Source organism: Bombus fervidus, chromosome 8, assembly GCF_041682495.2.
Source record: "Bombus fervidus isolate BK054 chromosome 8, iyBomFerv1, whole genome shotgun sequence".
NCBI lineage: Eukaryota > Metazoa > Arthropoda > Insecta > Hymenoptera > Apidae > Bombus > Bombus fervidus.
In genome coordinates, this window is record NC_091524.1 from 1,981,310 (window position 1) to 1,997,078 (window position 15,769).

The window sequence follows — 15,769 nt, forward strand, 5'->3', positions numbered from 1 at the left end:
CCGGTGAAACGCGTAATTTATTTCATCTTTGTCTCGTCGTCGTTGCGGATCTTTCGGCGTCCCGTCGAAACAAAGCCGCTCGAAACGACCGCGTTCGATAACGCAATACAAGTATAAACACGATCGGCGTGAAATCGCGGAGAAATTCTTTTTGGTTGTGATACTTACTCGGTGGTTTCGAGGTACTGGAAGACTCGGTAAACGGGACGTCGATACATGAAGAGATGGTCCTCGACACGCTCCACCATCATCCTAAAACCACTTCATTCGAAACGGTGGGTCACTGATCATCACCCACCACTAGTCACTGTTTTCATCGGCACGGTGAGATATAGAACACTTCGTTCGAGAACGTATACGCGTGAAATAAATCTTCAGGACGGAAGACGCGTTTTTTTTTTGCTTCCACTGTTGCCTCGCTATAGCAACGATATCCACGATTTTATCGAAAGAGTTCTCTGAAGCAAGGAGAGAAACAAATTTCCGAAGGAAAGCGGTTGGTTCCGGTGTCGGTAGGATTTGGAGCGTCGCGCATGAAGCGGCGGAATTCAGTGGTACCTCGATGCAACTTCTTCGTTTACCGGTGATGTTTCTTCCCTTTCCGGTGTATTTGCTGTACCGCCACTTTCGAATCGATATCGCCGTCGGAAACACACACCGGAGATGCACTGGAAATTTTATCCCGTCCTCCTCTTCGATTAACGAGCTAGCTACTGGATCTACCGAACTCGCGATTCTATATTCCACGGCTTCAATGGATTTCAATTTTGATCTCCGTTGAACGACGGTTTCTATCGTTGCTTAATAACTGTAAACAACCATCGACGTAATTTTAAAACAACTATTTTTATGCAAGGTAATCGCTTTCAAACGAACTCCTCCCCAAGTTCTTTCCAGTACCGCATGGGAAAGTGGAAAAGCTGGCTTAATGTCCTCTATCGCGGAGCGTGGCTGGAAGATACGGGTGTTCTTATCTAAGCCATTGCTTCATCTTTCCAAGCGTCGGAAACTCTTGTTGCGCGATTTGCGAGCAACTTCCAAAACCGATAGAGATCTCGCGTGCACTCGCGTACGTCTATGAGGACGAACCTAACCTATCCCAAAGGCAGGGGCACCGCCTAAATCCTGGCCACAGACCTTCCAGTCCCGTCACGTAAATTCCGCCAGAACCGGACATAAACATGAAACTATTCAGTCGAGATATCGACTGATCGTTCAACGAAACTACGGGAACAGTATTTCCTCGAGCGAATTTAAACTTTCATCGCACTCGAAAAATACCCTGGCAGCAGAGAGATTCTCTTACAACGAGTTTGACTCGAGTACTTTCGAGAAACGAATATCTATGTTGGAATGTAGTTTATGGCGAATGGATGAGAGAGATTTAATTCGTGAAAAAGCTCGCACGACTGCCGGTAAGGCATGCAATCTATTTCAAGATGGACACCACCCACGTCTGTCTGCAGTCTCCGCAGGGCCGACTACCGCAGTGTTATTCCCGTTGGTACGGTAATTAGCCTGCAAGCTTCGCGAACATTTTCGCGATGCTAAACGCTTCGTCTACGTCGGCGAAAATCGGCTTTCTTTCGCTTCGATGCATATGCGTATTTAGAGATAAGAGAGTGGTCGTGTTAATGAAATTCAGAGGGGTCCCGCAGGATCGAATGACTATTCGATTAATCCACGTTTAAACGTAGGGAAACCAAATGGTCTGGGGGAACGAAACGTGTTTTATCAGGAACGGCTTCGTAGTAGCTCATAAATATTCTCGAGAGCATTTTCCGGCTTAAAAAAGTATCGCAAAAGAAAAGCGTCTCTAGGACAATATAAAGTTACATTCGAGTCGATTCGGTTAACTAGACGTTCTCCTGGACTGGAGAAATAAAACCGTTTCTAAAATTATACGATTCACAACCCAGAGAATTTTCGAGGAACTTCAAGACTTTGTCCCTATAGTTACCTCTTAACGATGCTATAAAATTTGGTGTTTCGATACTTAGAATAAGCGATTAATATACTGGCGGTTTATGCGCGGAGAAAGAAATTCGAGTTGAGAAAAAGCATCGTCGAATTGAAAAAACGAGGACACTTCTATGAAAATTCGAAGCGGCTAGTGACGGTACACGCGTGCTCCGCGCACGAATCCAGCGTGCGCTCGATTTTGCGAAACGTAGCCAAGCTTGTGTCGCTGACCGAATCAAGGTCGTGCAACCTTGACACGGCGCTTCGAAATCTTCCTCCTCTCTTCGTCACCCACACACTGGTTCGTACTTCAGCTTCGGCTACTTCCTGTCGCATACGTGCCGATATATGTATCGCGATTCCTTCCAACTCCTGACATGACAAACCCGAGTTCCACACACTTCGTGCAATTTTCCTTTCCAGCCAGTTTTTGATTACCTTCGTCGGTTCCTATCTCATCCCTTGAATCACCTCGTCTTTCCTTATCGCTCTTCGAAACTTCACTTGAATTCACATATCGATATCACGTATAAAAGTGGAGAACTTCACAGGAAGACGTAGAAGCCGCGCAAGCAAACACAGGACGCAAAGAGGGAACACCGGCTCGTAGCACGCTTCCAAAGGACGCGCAGGACGCGCAGGACGCGAAGGGCAAGTAGCGCGGATAGCACCGGGTTTCAGATTGGCAAGTTTCGTGGAACGTGATACGCGAACGTGTCGTGACCTTGGCTCGGTGTTGGAAATCCGCGAAACGCAGGCGGATGGACGGCTTCGGTGGACAGCGGGGTGAATTCCCGGAGCGGAATCGTTGCTCGAAAACGAGCGCCTAGCAACAGCGTGTCGCGAGAACGACGCGCGCTCGTCGTCTCCTCGGTTGCGTCAGGTATACGTTTTGCCGGTTCAAGGGGAGCAAGCGCTTTGCTGGGTGCGGCAGCCTGCGCCGCGACGCCCGGCGTCCTTCCCCCGGTACGGCTCACCCACCGAGCCTTTCTCCCTTCATCCCTATCTATCGGCCTCCCTTGGTTCGTCGGCCGCCTACCCTCGATCCTGACACGGCTCGCAACCCCCGACACACACGGCTCGGGGCGAACGTTTGCGTCCGATCCTGCGAGTTCTCCTCTCCTCTGTCCTCCATATTACTGTTCTCTCTCATTCTTTCTATTACCCGTAAACCGTTTGTCATGGCACATGCAACTATTTGCATCGAAACGAAAGACGGTTGTTCGCATTTTTCAGGATTGCGACAGCTTCTAGGGGTAGGTATCACAAGGTTTGAAAAATTGGAAAGGGCTGGAAATGGACTAGTTCGAAGATTGCGAGTGCTCTCTCCTTGGCAGTTTCGAGCGGCAGGATTTCGCGCGATGCGTTGGATAGAGGTAGCCGCGAACTCGCTGGCGAAGCATCCGGCAACGTCTGCTAGTGTTTCGAACGTTTGCCAATATAGTAGCCGCAAGTTCGTTCGTATCTGAACGAGCAAGGATCCCGTGCCATTTGCCAAATTAGTTTCACACTTGTTATCGAACCGTTCGAATTAATTTCGGCGGTGATTTCGTAATAGCTGCGCTTCGATGCGCTGTGGAAACTCGGAGTTTCGCGTAAGGATGCGTCCCTGAGCAAAGGACAAGCTCGGCACCCCCTGGAGAGTCGAGCACTGGAATAACCGCAACATCGGCCGACCCTACGGAGAAGCATAATCGACGAAATTAACTCGATTACTCTCATACAATGTTCGCGCGTCCTTGAAACCTACGTTGTCGAGTGTTATCGTCAGACTAGCCTAACATTTCGCAAGCTCGAAAACAAGAGCTTTCTCAGACTGCTTGAGCGCGTTTGTAAACGCATTCGTTCTATTTCCGAAATAATCCTTTAAACCTGGAAAATATTAAGCCTGTCCAAGCTGTACGCTACAGCTATATACGTACGTGTACAAACGGACTGAGAAAACAATTTACCGTCAGAGTCGTTCGTTTCGCGCACAGCGACGAGTTAATTCACGTGGTTATTTTCACGAGAGACGGGTCGCACGATAATGCGAAACTACGATGCATCGAGTGGTCGGAGAGGTACGTCCCTGATAGCTGAACAACCCTCGAGAGCCGCTAGCCGGAATAGCCGCAACCCCGTTCGAGCCTATGCGCATATATAACTCTCACGCTACTTCCTGTGACTACGAATGGAATATTCACTGCGACCGAAGTGTGCGCGTTGCAGCTCGCCTAGGTCAGAGACCTATCCGCAACCTCTTGAAAATTTGCGCGTACCTGTGTATCTGGCCGGCACGTTGTGTGCCTGTATATCGGGACGTTCGAGTGACTGAAACCACGATTCGTACATATTAATCTGATTAAATATCGTTAGAAACGCCGGCGATGCGACCACGAATATCGGAAGAATATTCGCAACAGCAACGTCGTAGCAGGTTGTGTCTTTCAACGATATTATATTCGACCACGTGCTGCTCTCAACCTGTTACGACATCCAGTCGGATCGATACGTTTGTAGTAACGCGAGTTACGTCGTCAGGACTGCCTGGGCAGGATTTAACGATCCGATGGGGTATAAGATTATCGCGTGGACAGACGAAATGTCAAGGTTTAATTAATCCTTTTCGTAGACAATTTAATTATCTTTGCGACGGGATTTGCCCGTCACACGAGATTAATACGGCATACAGGGGAAGGTAGACAACGAAGTTATGGACGAAATCAAGTCGACTTTCGCGACTCCGTTTCGCAAATACTGTCGTCCGCCTTTTGCGAGCCACGATAGCGAAGCAATTACGCCATCCTCTTCTGCTAGTCGTTTTAAATAACCAAAAGAGCTTGCGAGCTCCGATAATTGTTACTTTCGACGAAGGGTTGGGAACCGGATCCCAGGCTTCGGCTGGATTGACTTTTTGTTTCGAAAGTTACAACGGCGAAACTTTTGCCAACCTCGGTTCTTCGGTAACTCTGGAAATTAGGAACGATTCGGTTCTTCATCGTCGACGTAATATTCCGTCGAAATAACGGTTTGTGTCAGAGCCTCGATATCGGCGAGTTTTAACAAGACAATTAAGAGGAAATGGAGAAGCCACGGTACCAATAGGTACGTATACCCTGTTCTCCTATGAGCCTAATTCAATTTATCTGACGATTGGCGTGTTATCATCGAACACAGACGCTCGCGGGCTAAGATAGACGCAAGATAGGAAGTATTTGGAGTAATCGGCCGAGAAACGAGAACAGAAATTGCGTGTTGGAGATGCGTTCTAGGACGCGATAAACTCGCAGCAGGGAAAGCAATCGCTATCGATGGTTTTTCTCTTGTTTGAAACGACGACGATAGTATGCCCAGTTGATTCCCGGGAAATTAAAGTCTCTCCTGTATAAAGCCGGCGGCGAATAGACGAACAACAGAGACGACAGGAAGAATTCGTAGGTTTCGATACCGTCAATATCCCAGAATTCCTGGCACGTACGTAATCTTGACGCGCTTGCATCCTGTACGACAACTTCGATTCGGAATAATACCACGGAGAAAAATGACGTCGGCCGTACGCGATCGATTCCCCCTTTTCTCTCTCTTCCATTATTCCTCTTCGAGAATTTCCCTCCGCCTTTTTCCTTCTCGATGAAAATGGGAAAATTCTCTAGTTGGCTTCGTGGTTTAATGGAGAACCTTCTCTTGAAAATTCATCGAGAAAGCGAGAGAGGCACGGTTTCGTCGGCAAGATAAAATATTTAATTTTGTCCGAAACGAGTGAAGCGGAAGCTCGAGGACGACACGTTTGAGAGCATTATCGCCCCAGTCTGGACGAGTCTCGCCCCTTGTTCATCGTTAGATACCCTTGTTGATACGCGGCTGCCCTGTCGAAAAAGGGAGATTCTCCCGCCGCGCTGTGTATGTATACGTATCTCCGATGCAAATTAGTGTGCGACGAGAGAGCATACTGTTTTTCATGCATCCCTCTCCCATCCCTCTTCAACCCCTCTCTTGGCCGTCCAGTCCATTCCATTCGTTTTCTTCTTTTTGGATTGGCCTCGTGAGAACGTTGAATTATCGATCCGTGGCTAGTCCAGAGGCATCGTCGCTGACAACTGCCGCGAGCACTGACGAGAGATTAAAGTATTCCGCAAGGCAACGCGAAGAAACGACTTTCGCGTGAGAAGTTTCTTCGAAACGCCGTGTCGCCATGATAAGGTTTCATGATTTTAGGCATTGCATGTTCCTTGATCCCGTCGAGCCCCGTTTCTTCGGAGATGCATTTTTTCACGAGAGAGTTCCAGCGGTAATTACATGGCTGGATGCACGACACGGCCTTGAACTTCGAACCGCCGCACCGTGCACCGATATGGCGGCAGGAGGCACACACGATGTGTCGCGCATATACGCGCCATCCGGTTCGCGACCGACAACGAGTAACGATTCCTCGCCCTGCCATCCCTTATCATCTACTTATCGTCCCTGTCTTTCCTGTCGGCTCGTTCGTTTTATTATTACGCATCGGGACAAACAGATTACAGTTGCGTGGTCGTGGGCTACGCGAATATTTCGGTTCCGACTGACATTGCACGCGACCGGGTCTATCCGCCGCGATATCGTCTATCGTTTGACGTAAGTTACGATTATAAAAACAAGATAATCGTGGCTCCAATTCTTTTCGTGGAACGAAGCTTCGTCGTAATTATCGCGAAACTGATTTTTTTTTTTAATGGACATGAGAAGCACCGCAAAGATTGTGCGATTCAAATCTACGCAACGAGGGTATCGCGGGTCTTGGGAAAATTCACGCGGTTCTCACTATAAATTGCTAATTGGCCAACGCATTTCCATGGACGTGTGTTCGAATCGAGCTCACGGTTCATTAGTTCCCTCGTTTCTGCTCGATATGTTCGAGTTTTAGAGGAGGTAGCGACTATGAATTTTCCCGTTGCTGATAGATACGGTACGCAGTAGCGACAATTTACGAGAAGGGAAACGCTGAAAATTATGAAATTGCTCGCGTTCTCGTGAATCAACGAGTTAATTCATATCGACGAGGCTCTCTCCTTTTTCGCACGGCTCGATAGCACAGATGATAGATGCGGCTCGTGTATCGCGTAAGAGCAGAAGCGGTCCGTTGTTCCCGCCTCCGCTTCACAGAACAAAACGAACCGAAGCGTAAATAAAACGCCGATAGATTCGCGGCGCGTTACGATCCACAGACAAAAGTATCTCCAAGTTCATCGAACTAGGCGCGCGCACGATAGGCGAACAATGGCCATCGAGCGTTTGGATGCGTTTCGTCCCGTTGGGAAACAAGCAACACCGGCTCCACGCATCGCTACTTTCACACGCGGTTTCCACAAGTCCTACCCTATCCTTTTCGCCGTTCCGCTCGATTGAGCGACGTGGACTACCGAATTAAGGTGGATTTATGCTTACTATACGGCGCGGATCGTCACGCAACGGCAACGTTACGTACCGTACGGTGACGGATAGCGTGAACGGTCTCGTTTAAAACCCATGTTTCAATATTCTGTCGTGCCGGTGCGTTAGCGCTATGACCACGCTTATACGAACAGCCCTATCTTATTTTTCGCAAAAATGTTTATCGGAACAGAACCGTGCCGTAACCGTACCGTGCCGGAGAGGATAATATAAATTCATCTTTATGCGGCGTTCAATCGCAACGCGTTACGTCGGCCTACGATTAACGGATCGAGCGTCAAGCGGGTGAAGGTAAGAGGATTACCGCGAGACAGGATCATCCGTCGGAAGCGGAGCACCTAATTACCTTTTGTACCGTTCAAGGTTCCGAGATAATTTTTTTCCTTTAGAGTGAACAGGATGCGAACAGGTTTTCCGATACAAATATCTTCAGAACCGGATGTTCTTTTCCTCGGAAAATTGTATTATCAATTCTTGTTTGTTTTAGCGATGGCAAAATGATTAGGAATGCGAAAAAGTCGAACGACCGTTACGAATACGTCTGATCGGAGGCTGATACTCAGTGGCCATAAACGATGCCGTGTATGGCTTATCGCGGCACTTCCGGTCTTCGGTGTGACGGACACGGACGCGTCCAAGTGAATATATGCGAGGAATACAGACAGACTCGCGTGTCGGAGGTATATAGCGGTGGTTTTGAAAAATGTATACGTGCTATCTCGCAGCTGCGCCCTCATAATTATGCGCTGAGCATATTCGGCGAGTGACGACGGTGGTCCAACATGGCGGTACGCGTCGTGTGCTTACTCCTTTTCCTTTTTCGACGGTTATTGACAGGTGATTCAACGGATGGAACATCGGACGATTGTTCTTTCTTCGTAAGCGTGTCTCGTAAGCGATTCTTAGCGACACGTGGCAAGAAAAGGGTTACGATAAAAAAGGAGAAAAAAGACAGAAACGAAAATAGACACGTAACAAATACGGGAGCACAGAATAGGGATATGCGTAATATCGCTATCGTCGTCTATGGAAACAGTCATCGCGAGTCTAAACGATCTTGGTCGAATCACAAGGACTTCTCTGAAAACCAAGCTGAAGCATGCTTTTGCTACAGATTTAGCCGAGTCTACCCCTCTTCGTGGCTGCGAACTCGAGCGGAATCGCCGAGTCGGACACGCTACCTCTACCACGGGAAACAAAGAGTTTCCGCGGAATTTTTTTTCGACTTGTTAATCGCCAGCGATTCCACGCTCATCGTGGCAAGTCCGCTCGAAACGTTGCCGTTATTCGACCGTTCACGGTTGCTCCTTTTTGCTACGGATTTAGAACCTCGGGAAAGGGAATAGCAAAACGCGAGCATAGAAGAGAGGCGTGGCCGGCCCTAAGCATTACCATCGCGACGCGCCACAGGAAACCGCACGGTTCTTCGTCTGCCTTTCGAAGGGATCCTGTGAAACGCAACCTAAGGCGCGACTTCTTTGGAAGAAAACAATCGCGCGTTATGCGCGCTCGGCATTAAAACGACTCGCCCTTTTTGGAAAGACAGGAGACTGATTCGTCTTGAAAATACGTGCGGCAGCCTCGTATCGGCCACACGATAATTGCAAATTAGACGTAAGTACATAGGCGGGTGGGCCTCGTTCTACTTATCACCGGGTTACGTTTCGTTCGAAAGAATTGCGAATCTTTTTTAAAACGAGGCGGTTTAACTTTTAACGAGTCTGAAATTACGCAGTTTATATTTACCGATGAAAAAAGAACAAGTTTCGTTCTAGCTGGAACCAAAGCTCTAATAAACTTCAATGACGTAGGAACACGCGCAGTCGGAGTATAAATCTCGATCTTGGCACTGGCGCACGGTGCAATAAAACAAAGATCGCGCGTTCGTATACGATTCGCGTATTTGTATTCCAGCACGAGCACGTATCGATACCCTTGCCGCTTATAACTGGTCGCGCACGGTCGCGAGCGAGCAGAGACGAGCGAGCTGGCGAGCGAACTCGTCGGCGCGTGAACACGCGCGTACACCGCGTGTATCTCGTCGACATAGATACGCAGAAGCAACGAGCACAGAAACAAGACGCTCGTGTATATAAATAGCTAGTTAGGGTCGATGGACAGGCTAAAGGGGCGGACGCGAATCGTGAGAGTGTGGATTCATTTACCTGCACCAGCGATCAGCGGATCGGCCACGCTCGTCAATGAAAAACGACTCGTTCGCCAAATTCTTGACCGGTTTGCGCTTCCTGGTGCGAACAAAATTGCAAATGATCGTACGAATCAAATGTACGTTATAAAGTATCGTTTTAAACGAGCATGAACGAGTCGTAAAACGAACGCGGATGATTCGAAGTTAAGACGGGTGGTGGAAAGTAACAGGGCGTGGAAGCAGAATGAAGCGAGGGGTGATAGTTTGATATTGTTTCGGATTCGATAGACGAGCGAGGTGACGAGTCGGATATCTCGAACTTTGTTCCTTGTCCGACCATAGACGTCGGGACTTTAGTCATCGGGGAAATGTCAATAATCGGTACAGTGATGCAATTAAGTTCGAAGGAGACATTGGCTCGATTTTAAAAAACAAAAATACACGAAATCGTTGATCGCGTTACAGTCGGTGTGTTTATCGTCGTGGAGTGGAAACTTTCTCCATTCGGATTACGTGGCATTTTACCTGACGCGTTCTGTGAATCATTCTTCCGAGAGACGGATGAGCAAAGGCATAGTGGCATCGATCTAAAAGTCGATATGAAAGAATTGTACGCGCCAGAAAGATTCTAGAATTTTGCGACGTTTTCGTCGCCCGTGTCCTATTTCTTCTTTCTGTTTCGTTCAATCCACATGACAGTTGGGAGGAAACAAAGCGGCGAATGAAACGAACGTCAAACGCTAGACCGGCAACCGTTTCGTTCGGTCGAAGTCGAATCGATCGACTGATCTCGTCATCCGACCGTGCCCAGCATTCCCGTTAGACGCTTACGTACAGTCTATGAATGTTGGTTGAAACTGAGAAATCAAAATCGTCGAAGAAATCGTAGGTGTAAACCCATGGAAGAACCAATGGTACGCGATCGAGGTCTTCGAACTTATGTTTTCTCGATTGTTTCGTCGTGTGAAAAGCCGACGGAGAATGGCGAACAACGATGACGACATCGAGGACAAGCTTGTGTGTCGTGAAGAGGTTTTCAGTTGACCAACGCGTATACGTATAACGTACGTCGATGAGGCGCGTATTGTGTTCAGGTGAAATGCGAGCAAACAGTTGGATGCCGCACTAGCGAAAGTTTGCCGTGACAGAAAGCTCCGATAAGACTATGAGGAAGCGCCGTTTATCGAAAATCAGACGACAGACTGTACGAGAGTCACGAGTAGGCCACGGACATCGTGGAAAACTGCCACCCCTTTGCCGAGATAATGGCACGGCAATCGAGCCTCCGACGTTTGTCGAGGTAAATAAAAATATTCTCTAACTTTACGTAAGATACGTAAGTAAGCATTGCTAGAAGCATGACAACGATGATGAGTTTTATATACCAAAAAAGAAATTATTGCTTCTCGTTACAATGACGAAGGCGTGACAAGGCGTCCGTATTACTTCACACGGAATTAACGCCACTTTATGCGGCTTCTAGCGGCCCCGAAGTGGGCATAAAGAGACGGTAAAAATACGACGATTATTTTCGGAACGAGTCATGGAAGCCGGTTGCACCAATCACGAACCTCTGGCTCCGACCAAGTTGGTGGACTACGCGTACGTTGCTAACCATAACACTATTAATTTTCAACGGTTTCTTCCCGCCACGCTAGTTAAGCGCGTTCCTCAATCAAGACCATTTCGATGCATTTCGCTCCAATTATTTCGGTCTATTTTTTAATTATACTTCGCTTGATACTTTATCGGCTCTTTCGACATCGTTGAAAATTCCGTTGCACATCTCCATCAAAACCTTCGATCGTCCACGATCGAGACAAAACCTCTAATTAAAACGCTTCTATCAGGCATGATCACTCGTATCGTTTACCTTGGATGATCCCGATTGATTCGCGCGCGATCGATGCTAGCAATCTCATTGGTTAAACCGGAGACACTAGTGACCACTCTGTTATCGAAGTTACCCCCGCGAAACGTTCCGCGTAATAGGTGACACGTTCCGACGCGAGATCGCGGTAGCCGATCGATGTCTATCACTGGCAATCGGTCGACTGATAACTCGATGACGTTTCGTTGAATGGCGCGAAGCGGAAGATCGAACAGCGACGTCGAGAGGAAAAAAACGCGAGACGGAACGCGACGGAAGACGAAAGACGGAGGGTGTGGGCCTCGTTTCTTTCGCCTCTTCGATGTAAGCAGCCTTGCAGCGAACCAGCGACTGTCTCTTCTCTATGAGAAGCTACCGTGTCTCTCACACACGCACTTCTCGCTCACGCACTTCGCTCTCTATCCCTCTCCATCTGGTTGCTCCTTCCTCTCTGTTCCTCTCTTCTTCTCTCTCTCTCTTTCTCAGGCCGCTGCTCCCTCGCACCAGTTAACTCTACCGTTCCCTTGCACTGGCGCGCAACGGACCCTTCGTCCTCGTCGCTCTCACCGTTTCTCCACTCTTCTTACTCTCCCGATTCGTTCCTTCTTCGCCGGCTACGCTTTCGTTGCTCTCTCGTTCACGCACTTCGTGCCTCTCTTTCTTTCTTTCTTCATTACCGATCCTTGCCGCCGCGATCGTTCTCCTTCCTTCGTACATACGACGAGCGTGCGAGCATACGGGAATCTCCGCGCGTTCACCTTTTTACCTTACAGCCGCTTGATTATTTGCTCATCCATGAAACGAAGAAAGTGTGCGTGAACGCCACTCGGGCCTTGAATATCGCGGGGGTAGCTGCATGGCATGGTCGGGGCGATACGCGACGACACCTTCCGACAGGTGTTGCCGCGCGACAACCTCGCCGATGCACGTCGAGCACGTGGGGCAGCCTGCTTCAGACATGCCTCGATACTTTCGATGAGTAATAACGAACCGTTGTAGCGCTGTATTATTTGAGATCGAGAAATCGTAGGAAGCTGACTCGGGTCGTTGAAATATACTCGTATTACGAATTTAATCGTCATTTCCACTGATTTTCGATGATATCATTTGGATAATGGAAATTGAGAAGCGAGATAAAATCAAAGAGTCGTGGCGCCAGGAAGTGTCGTTTCGAACGGCTAGTAAACTCATCGGCTTTTTCGTCGCGGCAACCTTCTCCCGTTCCGTTGCAAGTAAATTAATATCGATCGGGCTTCGGAACATAAGTATGGGATTCGTAAATATTTGATGTTTGCCCAAACCGGAGAGCCCACACGAAATTGAAATTCACGGATGAATTTCATTCACAAGCAGCAGGATTATCCCTGATGGAATCGTCGTCCTGCCGGCCATAGCTTGTAAAGTAACGTATTTTTTAACGCGTTCTTTTTCAAAGTTCCAACTCAAAAACATGCAAACTGCGATAGCTAGATGTAAATAGGGGAAGGGTCCAGGTTCGGTTGGTTGGTTCGAATGACACGGCCATTGTCATGCGAAACTCGAAGGGGGCTCCTTTACGAGCGGCTAGCTAACGTCAAGCAGTCATGTCTGCTCTTCGGTTCGCTGGATATTAAATTCACCTAGGAATTCCACGACTTCTCTTTACGAACAAAGCTTCAGGGCGAGAAAAGACAGACGTGAGGCTTGGATCGTTCGTACTTTTTACGGTCCCTTAAATTTCGAGATCTCAATATACCCGCATCGTCTAGTACACATACCAGATAATCTTCGGCGCGAACAAATCGATTCGAACGATGGAATATCCTTTCTAATACGGCAAAGAAGCACAGAACGAGCTAGATAACGATAGTTAGAAATCGTTGGTGAGTGCGAGCTATTGAAAACAAAGCTAAGGAATTCGAGGAAAATATTACACGCGAAAACAAAATTTACAAAATTTGCGAAACAAAAATGGTATATCGCGTGTCTGCGAAAGCACACTTTGTAAGTGGACTGCGCGCGGCAACGAAAAGAGTGACCCAAAATACAGGCAAACTATCACGTGAGAGGAGACAACTATTGAAGAAACGTGACACGTTATTTTTTCCATCGAAAAATATTTTTGCATACTTCCCACGCAGATAGAGCTTTTAAGATGAAACAAACATTCGAGAAAGAGCTTTCACTGAATTGAACGAAAAAATAGACGGAGCTAGACTTGTGCAATTTGTACACGGTGAAACGAGTCGGGTAGCTTTGCTCCTTTGAAAATTAGAGCAATGGAGAAGACAATAGGAAAGTGGCATATAAAACGGGAAGAGAAAAGAAGTGTTTGCACGGAGTCAATTGGTCGAGGATGGGACCACACTCGTGCGTCTACCAATGACGAAGAAACAAAGGGCAAGGAAAGAAACGCAGCATGATACCGCGTGTATCGCTTTTCTTCTTCTGCTGCCATTTCTCCCCTGCTGTTGCGTATCGCATGGAAACTCGGCTGTGTTTGAACCGCGTGTCGACACAGCTGCGAAACTTACGACAACGTGCAGGTCTTGCCTCGCTGTCCGAACGATCAGCAATGGAAATGTCTGTCGTCTGTCGGCAAACAGCCTCGTTAACGCTCCATTTTCTCCCGTGGGAGCGGGTGATTAATATTTATGCATTCCCTTCTACACTAGCTCGCACCAGTTTCCGATCGCAAAAACCTCTAGTAAGTAACGGAGACGATCAAAGGACTAGTAATCAACAATATCGTTAGTCGATGAAGGTGTAAAGCATTTCGATATTCTTCATTGGTTGATGAAAACTGCAAGGTATAATTTTTTAAGAAAGGCTACAGATATTTCACGATTTGATTTTTAGAATAATATACAGTAATCTACGCAAATATTTCGACATTCGTAAAAACTTTTACGAAACATTTTGAAATTTCATTATCGTCATAACGAGACCCGAAATGTTTTGTGTGTCACATACAGTACATATATAAAAGTCTTCTATGGCTGATATCCAAATATTTTTACGAGCAGTTATACATATATATTGGATATTCGCATCAGTCCACGGCAGTTACCAGTAAAAAACAGGAAACTGAATATCTCCGAAGTTTGTGATTGGAATCTTGACTTATCCCGGTCATAAACGCGAGGTATCGTAAATAACGGACTAAAACTGCATAGAAATGATAGATCTGAGAAAAAAAATAGCGTTGAAGTCACGTCCATATCATAAACTCTATCCACGTCGCGGTGCTTAACGCAGCCACGACGGTGTGCTCTCCTAAACGAGAGAAGACGAATCAATTGAAATTCATTAAAGTTCAACCTCAAACCGTGATCTCGCGTGTCCGTGGACGAATAGGACGCAACCAGAGTGCCCGTTTATCGCTATACCAATCGGCTATTAGCCGGCCGAGAATTCTTAATTCCGAACAATGGGCGTATCAGCGTCGGTTTTTCTTTCGTGGATCGCACAATAGTGACCCTGCTCAATGGTTGAGTCACCGTGTATAAACTACCTCCCACGATAAACGCGTGCAACGGTGACAACAACGCCACGAACAGAAGAAAAGAGAAACGAGAAGACGAAACGGAGGCAACGTTTCACGCGGCCAGTACTTTACGCCAATTTGCGGCCTAGACATTCTGAAAAGGATGTTCCTGATAATATGGAAAACGTTGAACTCCGTGGATAAGGTCAAGCGAGTTCGTCGTTCCTCGTGTAGCTGCTTACAATGGCTAATAGGCTGCACGTAGGCACACGGGCCTGTGTATATGAACAGCGAAGAAGAAAAGCACCGTGCAAACGTCTGTCTGGCTGCTTTGCACCACTTGCACCAAGGAAAACTTTACTAACGAAAGTACAGTAATTGCCTGGTAACTGGATCACGCTGGATGGCCAAAACGAATCACGGTTCTCTATTGCTCGTTTAAACTGCTTCGATAAGCAAACTTTCGAAAATGCCGGCTCTCGTTGCCGATTTTATGCCGAACAAATTCAATCGTACGTTTTTTCGTACATTCGTACGAAATTTCGTATTCCTTGACACAGAGAGTAGTTGCCGGCAGTTATTCGTCATAATTATTTGAGAAGCTTCGCAGCACGTAACAAAGAGAATCTAGCAACGAGGAAAAGTCGGATAAACGCGATCACGAGGGTGTGAGATAAAAGAGACCAATCAAAGAAGTAGGAAGTAAGCAACTCTTCGGTGGAGAAGACTGCGAGATGGTAAATAAATCGAACGTCTGAATAGTCGTAGGACCCACCTCGTTTTCGTTTTTCCGTCTTTTCACAGAAGAATTGGAGCCAAAGTTCTAAAGGTATAAAAGTAGTGTCAGTGTCGAGGTGCCGATTCGAGAAAATACAAGGGCGAAGTATTTTGTGTGTCGACAAAAGAAAAT

The 15,769-nt window shown here is 47.3% G+C and overlaps 1 protein-coding gene across 4 annotated transcripts in view; it reads right to left on the reverse strand.

Annotated features, from left to right (window-relative positions):
- The window catches only part of Fak (protein tyrosine kinase 2 Fak), a 37,221-nt gene that overhangs the window by 16,277 nt on the left and 5,175 nt on the right, over positions 1 to 15,769 (reverse strand). For 2 of the 4 annotated variants that reach the window (XM_072008427.1, XM_072008428.1), the window contains exon 2: positions 169 to 808. The exons of 1 other annotated variant lie outside the window; for it this stretch is intronic. In XM_072008427.1, the coding sequence (XP_071864528.1) occupies positions 169 to 251 (83 nt within the window). In that variant the 5' untranslated portion in view covers positions 252 to 808. Of the gene's footprint in view, positions 1 to 168; positions 809 to 11,396; positions 11,803 to 15,769 lie in introns of those variants that run through there. One more of the 4 variants, XM_072008426.1, reaches the window with a different exon arrangement.